This window comes from Saccoglossus kowalevskii, chromosome 21 (assembly GCF_978046115.1).
Source record: "Saccoglossus kowalevskii chromosome 21, keSacKowa6.1, whole genome shotgun sequence".
Taxonomy (NCBI): Eukaryota; Metazoa; Hemichordata; class Enteropneusta; family Harrimaniidae; genus Saccoglossus; species Saccoglossus kowalevskii.
Genome location: NC_140661.1, coordinates 11,876,658 through 11,886,588, shown reverse-complemented (window position 1 = coordinate 11,886,588; position 9,931 = coordinate 11,876,658). Strand labels below are relative to the sequence as shown.

At 33.3% G+C, this 9,931-nt stretch overlaps 1 protein-coding gene across 1 annotated transcript; it reads left to right on the top strand.

The window, feature by feature from the left end:
• Positions 1–228: 228 nt before the first annotated feature.
• On the top strand, positions 229–9,690 carry LOC146729630 (sodium-coupled monocarboxylate transporter 1-like). Its single transcript, XM_085495029.1, has 15 exons — positions 229–570; positions 1,670–1,735; positions 1,932–2,051; positions 2,254–2,408; positions 2,537–2,677; positions 2,974–3,103; positions 3,377–3,465; positions 3,667–3,785; positions 4,041–4,195; positions 4,298–4,521; positions 5,093–5,202; positions 7,344–7,441; positions 7,697–7,785; positions 8,000–8,114; positions 9,604–9,690. The coding sequence occupies exons 1-15, from the start codon at positions 229–231 to the stop codon at positions 9,688–9,690; spliced, it is 2,040 nt and encodes a 679-aa protein (XP_085351155.1).
• The last annotated feature ends 241 nt before the right edge of the window (positions 9,691–9,931 follow it).

Genomic DNA, 9,931 nt, shown 5'->3' with positions numbered 1-9,931 from the left:
ATATTTTTGTTAAACGTATCATGTGTCCGAGACGTCAACCAACGCCCTCCACATAAACATACACGGAGGTGCCCTGATTGGAAAGTTTAGTTTGCTTAAAAGTATTATCACTGAAAGCATTGGGGTTAGGTCAGAAGTCAGAGGTGAGTACGCTACAAGTAAAACTAACTGGTTTGTGAATTCGTTCATAACGAGTTGCATTTTAATATTTCTCTAGGCCTTTCAATAATGTCCGAGAATGTACAATTGGCTATCGTGGATTACGTCATCCTTGGTCTTATGTTGTTGGCATCGCTTGCTATAGGCATTTACCACGGCTGTACGGGAAATAAACAACGGACTACTATGATGTATCTAGTTGCTGGCCGAAAAATGAATTTTATCCCTGTTGGTATTTCTATCATGGCGAGCACTACATCAGCAATCGCTTTACTGGGTACCGTCGCTGAAATATATATGTATACTACAATGTATGTGTGGATGTTTGTAGCTTTTCTGATAATCATACCTTGTTCTGCACACTTTTATCTGCCAGTGTTTTATAACTTGGGATTAACTAGTATATACGAGGTAACGTGCTATACTTTTTCTAATACATGCTCCACTATCCACTTAAATGCACAGTTGAAATACACGTTCATTTGTACATATAAGAACTGTAGTTTCTGAGTATAAATGAATGAATACCCTTTACTGTATTTGAATACATTTATTTCCTATCAAAAGTATATATTATTTATTTAGAAACCTCGTAATTGTGAATATAAATAAATTATATATTGTTATCAATTGTACAATAACATTATTCTAGTATTGACTCGGTCCGATTAAAGACACGCATTTCGGCATGTACCTAGTCAGTCCCGACTCTGACTCTAAAATATGTTTAAATATTTTAATTATCATTTCCACGCAAACATTGTAACCGTACCTTTACGTATTGGATACATTTAATACTTTTTTTTGTTTGCGTAACCGACTTTTATATATACTTACGACACAACCATTAATACATTGAGCGTACACCAATATAATGATACAAGTAAAATGTATATATGGTCATCAACCACTTTGCTGGAACAGTGTCATTGCCACTGATATTACTATGTAGCACATATCTGTTCAACTTTGGTTAAAACCAGCTGTACAGTATCTTTAAAATCAAGTGTCGTGTGGCGTGCCTTTGTTTGCTAAAGTTTCATATACGTTTCTGACAACAATTATATTACAGTCAGCACAATAATTGGAGTGTCGAGTGGCACACTGCTATTTACACTCAGTGAATACAGAACTAGAATCCCTAAAACATAAACATTGCCACAACATTTTTATTCTCTTACTGTAATAAATCTTGCTTCTGTATGTACTTTAAAAAAGGAAGCTGAGTATTCGTTTACTGTGTATTAAACTATTATCGAGCGAATATACTACTTTGTACTAAAACATGTAAAAGCCATACATATATATAAATCACCTTTGTTACCACAAAATATAGCAAAACAATTGTTAGATTTCAACTAAAAAATACATTATTATAGAATGATGTGTTAAAAAGATGCTTAATTGTTTAATTTAAAAAAAACGTGCACAAAGCACATGCTACATCAATAAACATAACCTAATCAAACATGGAAATCGAATAATTATCTATTCACTTCTTCTTTTTCAGTACTTGGAATTACGTTTCTCTAAACCAACACGAATAATCTGTACATTGTTATACATTATATACAAGGTAAGACAGAAAGACTGAGTTTACAAAACATCATTAACAATTGTTTACAACTATTACATCTAGTATGACAACTACGTTCATAATTTCAGTCTTGTGATTGGCCAGGACACATATAATATCATAAAATAAGTTTTTAATCACCATCAATGCATATTATATGAATAAATTAATATGGTTTATATTTATTAATCATTAGGTATTGTACCTTGGAATTGTTATATATGCTCCGTCTCTTGCGCTGAGCGCTGTATCTGGTTTGAATTTATTCAGCTCAACTCTCACTGTTGGAATTGTATGTACTCTCTACACAGCTATAGTAAGTATATACTTTGCATGTTACGTGTGATTATTGAATGTATATACCATATAATACAAGGTAATGAGCATAAACGTTAGTGTATAGTAATGACAATATTCAATTACGTCATAAATAGCGTATGACGCATAGTTTTTCTATCAATTGCGTCATTACATGAAATACACAAAAAAGTCATTATTAACTGTTTCGCTCTGTGCAGGGAGGTATGAAAGCTGTGATATGGACCGATGTATTTCAATCTATTATCGTATTTACCGGATTGTTAGCTGTCATCATTAAAGGAACAATCATTTTAGGAGGAATTCAGAATGCTTGGCGAATAGCAGAAGATGGTGGGCGGGTAGAATTTGTAATGTAAGTAGGTGTAAATATGATACTGGAGATTGTAAAATCTTCTCGGGTCGGGGTAGGCTGTGTTTGTATGTTGTAGAAACCTGCATAAGTAGAAACTGGTTGTGGATAATTACACTGATTTATTACAGCATTGACATCGATCCAACGATCAGAAATACAATATGGTCGCTTACAATAGGACTTACCCTGAGTCTGATGCCAATATCTGGAGTTAGTCAACAAGCAGCACAGAGATTCAATAGTTGTAAAAGTGCAAGAGATGGAATAAAGTAAGTTTTTATATTGAAAATCTGTAGAACACATTCAAAGTGAATCCATCCTAGATATATTCTGGCCTATTTGTGCTTTTATCACCAATATTTACATACCGTTTCAGATCGCATATATTTTGTCTTTAATACTGCAACTAAGCTTAGATTGATTTACAAAGTTTCAATACCTCTGCCATATTTACACAATTTTAATTATTTGCATCAATGTTTCATAACCGGGTGCCTGGGAAATAAGATAGCAAATGCCGTGCACAAGCCGAAGTGTATATAAAAGGTATTGTTGTTTTTCTCAGAGCTATGTATCTCCATCTATTCTTCTCGGAACTTATTTTTGTTATTCTCACATTTGCTGCTATAATCATTTATGCAGTGTATGCAACTTGTTCGCCATTGGCAGAAGGTAAAATATCAAGCCCTGACCAGGTGAGTTCATGGTAGCAGTATATTAGTAATCATACAAACATTCTGTTTTACAATCCTTCAACTTTACCAAAGCGTTCTGGTTATGATGGCGTCTGGAATGCAGGTAATTTTGTTAACATGACCAGCAACAAAACCTAAACAATTTGAGAGACGGTTTTTGTTGTTTTCTATTCTGAACAGTCACAAAATAAAAATACAAAGAAACTGATAAATATACACGAACTCCTGAATATTATATTCAAATTAGATGATGCACTAAATTTACTTTTGCAGTTGTTGCCGTATTTTGTGGTTGAGCACTTTCAACATGTTCCTGGAATAGCTGGACTCTTTATAACTGCAACATTCAGTGGGGCATTGAGGTTAGTCATGTATTAACATTCACATCACTCGCCACTGTGTTCAACTACCAATGCGTTCAATGTATTGACCTACAGAATAACGATACTATTCTGCATTGCACATGCCCTTCCGTTTATGTGTCACTGCGTGAAGTCTGTATATAAAGATCTTTTAATAACTAAGACTGAAAGATGCCATTTTTTATTTGTCTTAATAAACAGCACACTTTCATCTGGGCTAAATTCGCTGGCAGCTGTGACTTTCGAAGACTTAATGAAAATGTCATCTCATGTAACAAAACTTTCTGATAGAAAAGCTACAATTATTATGAAGATACTGGGTATGTGCATATATAAACACTTTCCGTACAGTAATTTCCTATCTTCGATTTGTTGTCAAATGATATCGTTAGAGAATGTTGGGATCTCAATACCTATCATTCATAAGTACACAATGTTTATATGTTCATCTCTTCAGTGTATTACTTTTAAAACAAATGCAACACATTAATACAAGTACAAGTTTTGTTGTATATTATCGTGTGTAATAATTCTCTAGGTATTAAATACATGCACATACTAAATTACACTTACAGCTACTGTGTACGGCGTTTTGGCTATTGTGTTTGTCTTTCTGGTTTCACAATTTGGTACACTAGTAACCCTAGCAGGCGGGTTATCTGGATTATTACTTGCGCCTGTTTTCGGTGTATTCACGCTTGGACTGTTTTTCCCATGTGCTAATTCTAAGGCAAGTGTTTAATACTATATGTTCACGAAATAAACAATTGTGTTATACAATTAAAAAATGCATGAACAATTCAAATGGTATATAATTGTTATCCTCCACCAGGGTGCTTTCATTGGATTAATGTCTGGATTAGGTGTTAGTGCAATGATTTTCGCTGGCAACTTATCCTATAAATATCGTCATCCACCTCTGCCGATGTCTATTGCTGGTTGCATCGAGCCCAATGCCACTGTGACGAATGTAACTCTGGCGTACACAACAAAACTGGCGGAGACTGACACCATTTATGGTAATTTTAGTACATTAGCAACGATCCCACAAACTGAGTAAGTTTAATTATTACGTTTTGATCACTATTATTATTGAAGATTCCTGGTATACCAACATATTTTGAACAGTGTTAGTGAATCTGTAAATGTTTAAGTATCATATATTAACGACGAATCACTGGTGAAACGAATATTTAATGTCGTGTTATATCTATGCAGATCATATGGATTTAAAGATTTCATGAAAATATCCTATCTGTGGTATGGATTTTTGGAAGTATCAACAGTGCTGATTGTTGGACTTCTTGTAAGCTTTTTGACAGGTGATAATATTGGATTGTCAATGTATTATATGGTACCTTGTAGGGGAATCCATAGCACGTGCACAACACTATTCAAAGGACAAATAACAACGATTTCAACAATCTTAGTGTGCGTTTAAAAACAAGGGAAATCGTGCCCTTAATTGCGAAACGTCGGTAATATTCCAGTTATATTCCAAGACATTTCATAGTCGACGCATATTTTGCATATGCATTGGAATTAACGATAAGGTCACTCAATCAATTGGTGTTACATTTCTGTATTCTGTACACGACAAATGCATTTCGTATTAATTACATTGCAGGGTATACACGGCCAAAAGACGTAGACCCGCGTTTTCTATCTCCGCTGTATACAAAATACATTGGATGTTGTCCATCATTCTGTTGCCCACCAATACCCAACCACACAGAGGTAAGTAACGTGTTATTGACATAGCTGTCATTGTTAGGTGGTGTTCATTAAAAACTAATACTGCAATAGTAAACGTCACAGGGCAAGCAACAGAACAAAATACATTGTGTAACGGAAATAATTTTTAACAATTTGATAGCAATAAAAACAAACCATCTTACAGCAACGTCATATTTATCATATATATTCTCATAAGTATCTATCATAATAATGTTTGCATCCGAAAACATAATACCGTCCATCAAGCAGTATTGAAAAAGAATATTAACATTTCTGTATATTTGTTTTTATTGAATCCTTATTTCGCGTTTAGGAAAATACGCATCAAGATGAAGGTGTCATAGTGATGTATGGGTATAAAGAGTATGTACATGTGAAGAATACATATATGTGACCAACATAACATGAAACATCTACAGTCAGTGTTAAACTGCATTTCAATATAACTATGTGTTTACGTTATTTGTTTAAATTGTTTTTCTTAGTATCGTGTTCTTTACATTGCAGCAACAAATCATGTTAATTTCACGATTGTATTTCATTTTGTAAAAAATGATAGTTACTGAATTTTATGTCAGTAAATGTGTTCGAACATGGACCATTAGCTTTAACAACAATGTGAAGAATAAATTGTATTACTAGTTTTATAGCGATCACTGCATAATTAATATATATGCTCATTGTGATTACTTCTGCCCTACAATCTCATGCAGTGAAAACATTTGATTACCATATGTATTGACCCTTGACCACCTCAACGAGTTTGTGTATTAGACATAACAGTCTCAACCTTTTCGAAAATGATCTAAATGGTTGAATGAAAGACTCAATTAGCCCGGGACAAATACTTCTTCGAATAAACGGGGAATCGTATTATACATAATATTTACATTCGTGGTCTATACATAGCTTTGTTGGAGGAATAATTAAAACATCAGACAATGCACGACTTCGGTGCCAATAGTAATTGAATAATAACTTCAATATTTATAAGCAATTAGTTTCCAATGATATAAGCTCCAACATATGGAAGTGGTTTATGTATCTTTCAAAACTACGATAAATAGAATTATATATTATATTCAAAATGTTGAATAAAATGGGCGTCGTGGCATGAAATGTCTATACATGTTCTAATTGTTATTTTTACCAAGCTTGACTGCTTATAATGTATTTACTTGAATACAAAAAAGACATTACATTCGTAGTAATATTAATTCGTGACATGAAATATGAAATCGTTAAGTTGCAACCAATGTACGACTTTCAGATTTGTATGCATCTCCCAAGGTTCTTGTAGAACTATTGGAATTATTTAATCGACATTTCCTCAAATAATACGAAATGCCTCTGTCGTGGCATTGGGCTTGATACAACCAGCAATGGACATCGGCAGAAGAGGAGACGATGTTTATAGGATAAGTTGCCAACAAAAATCATTGCAGTGACACCAATCGTAAGGTTTTGAGTGGTGAACCTTTTCGAACTCATGTAAGTTGTTAAAAAAGAGGTTAGATTTTCAAAAGTGAAAATCTACGAAATATTTGAAATGGATAATTGAAAGTAACTTACCTATTAACTAATGGTATTTCACTTCAGTTACAACAAAAAGTTGTAAATATACGCAATATTACAGGAAAAAAACGAAGCACTTGATGCTGTGATGTCAACAGCAAATACGCATACACGCATTCAAAAAATGCATTTCAACACCGGTGATAGAGGGACTGTGGTATAAACTTTAGATATAGTGAATGGTTGGTGTTTAATGACGATGTCGTGCGATTTTAATGATCATAAATGTGATTATAATGGCTCATACAAGTTCACTGGATATGTGTGTTGGACTATAAATACATACATCAATGTAACATTAACGAGAGTTTCGGTTTCTTTTTCGTGTTGTTAAGTATAGCATATACTGGTTGTAAGAAGATTTACGAATAGATTGTGGGTTAATGTATATTTAGGTATCCGCTTTTTCGTTATATCACGAGAAATAACTGGTTATACCTATATCTAGCCAAAGAAATTATATAATATAGTATAAGTAAGTACAATGATAGCGTTAATAAAAGTTATAATAAACAGTACAATCATTATAATCTCTCTACATATAAAAAGCATTGTTTTTTTCTCAGAGCGATGTTATCTACATCTATTCTTTTCGGAAATTAATATTGTTATTCTCGCATTCGCCGCTATAATTATGTATGCAGTGTATGCATCAAGTGATCAGGTGAGTTCATGGTAGCAGAATACCTTTTTTTGTAAAATTCTTCAACTTTACAAAAAATATTAAGGATCTGGTTCTGATCGCGCCTGGAATGCAGGTAATTTGTTAACATGACACAAACTAATGTAATATACTTGAAAGACAATTTTGTCGTCTTTGATGCTAAACAGCCATGGAAATACAAAGATACAGATAGAGGTACACGAAGTCTTAAATATCAAATTCAAATTGTATGTTGCACTAAATCTACTGCTGCAGTTGATGCTGTTGTTTGTGGTTGAGCACTTTCAACATATTCCTGGACTAGCTGGACTCTTCATAGCTGCAACATTTAGTGGGGCATTAAAGTTAGTCAGTACGTATTAACCTTAAAACCTTTTATTGTGTTCAAAACGTTGAAAGTTCTAGCTTATGGTGGGTGAAAAATGAATACAGAGTAATGATTGTATACAATTAAATATATCTACTCGTGTATGTGTCACTATTTAAAGTCTGTATATAACGTTCTACTAATGACTAAGACTGAAAAGTGACAGTTTCTTTATTTGTCTTAATAAACAGCACACTCTATTCTGGGCAAAATTCGCTGGCAGCTGAGCCATTCGAGGACTTAATGAAAACGTCATCTTATGTAACAAAGCTTTCTGATAGAAATGCTACAGTTATTCTGAAGATTGTAGGTATGTGCATATATAAACACGTTCCTTGCAGTAATTTATTATCTTTGATTTTTGGTCACTTGGGCTCCTTCGAGAATTCTGGGACGCCAAAACATTTCATTCATCAACACACAATCTCTTCAGTGTATTACTTTTAAAACAAATGCAACACATTAATACAAGTATATTATTATGTGCCTACTAATTTTCTACATATACTTACAGCTACTGTGTACGGCGTTGTGTTGGTTTATCTAGACTAATACTTGCGCCTGTTCTTGGTGTATTTAGGCTTGAACTGTTTTCCCATGTGCTAATTCTAAGGCAAGTTTTAAATTTCGTATAGGAATCAAATGTTCACAAAATAACCAATTGTGTTAAACAATTAAAATAGCATGAGCAATTCAAATGGTATATAATTGTTATCCTCCACCAGGGTGCTTTTATTGGATTAATGTCAGGATTAGGTGTCATTGCAATGATTTTCATTGGCAAATTATTATATTAATATCGTCCTCACCTCTGCCGATGTCCACTACTGGTTGCATCGAGCCCGATGCCACTGTGACGAATGTAACTCTGGCGTAAACAACAGAACTGATGGAGACCGACACCATCTATGGTCATTTTAGTACATTAGCAACGATCCCACAGACTGAGTAAGTTTGATTTGTTACGTTGGAATCACTAATATTATTGAATATTCCTGGTATACCAACATATTCTGCACAGTGTTGGAGTATTTGTAAATGTTTAAGCATCATATATTGAACAGTGATTAATGTCGCGTTATATCTATGCAGATCATATGGATTTAAAGATTTCATGAAAATATCCTATCTGTGGTATGGATAGTTGGAAACATCAACAGTGCTGTTTGTTGGACTTCTTGTAAGCTTTTTCACAGGTGATAATATCGAAGTTTTAATGTATTTAATGAAATATGTGGAATCGTGTGTGGATGAATGGCATGTACATACACAACAAAACATTGTAAAGTATGTCGACGGATGTTTTGTATATGCTTTGAATTAATGATAAAGTCAAATCTGAATCTAAATCAGCGGGTATTACATTCCTGTATTCTGTACGCGAAAAATCATTTCGTAATAAATAAATTGCAGGATATACACGACCATCAGACGTAGATCCGCGTCTTCTATCTCCGCTGTGCATCAGGTATAGTATATGTTGTTCATCATTCGGTTGCCCAACACTAACCAGACATACAGAGAGAAGTAACTTATTTTTGATATAGCTTACATCTTTTTTTAAAAACTAAGAATGCATAAATATTAAATGCCACATGAAAAAACAATAGAACAAAATACATTGCGTAACAGAAACAAAATGTTTACAGCAAAGTTATATTTGTAATATTTATTCCCATAAATATTTATTTTTGCGTTCGACAACATAATACCGCCCATCAACTAGTTTTGAAAATGTATATTTCTGTATATTTATGTATATTTGTTCTTACCATTCTTTATTTCACCCCTTTAGGAAAATATGCAACAAGAAGAAGGTGCCGTTGTGCTGCATAGATATAAAGATACAGTCGGTATAATCATGGCAAATAAAAATGTATGACTAACATAACATGAAACATCTATACTCAGTGTTAAACTGCATTTTAGTATAACTGTGGTGACTATGTTTACGTTATTTAAGTATTGTGTTGTTTACATTTATATTATAGTGTTTTAGCAACAAAGCATGATAATTTAACGATTTTATTTTATTTGGAGATAAGTGGGTTATAATAATGTTTGTCAATTTTATGTCAGAGTAAATCTGTTCGAACAACACTGTGTGGAATAAATTGTATTAC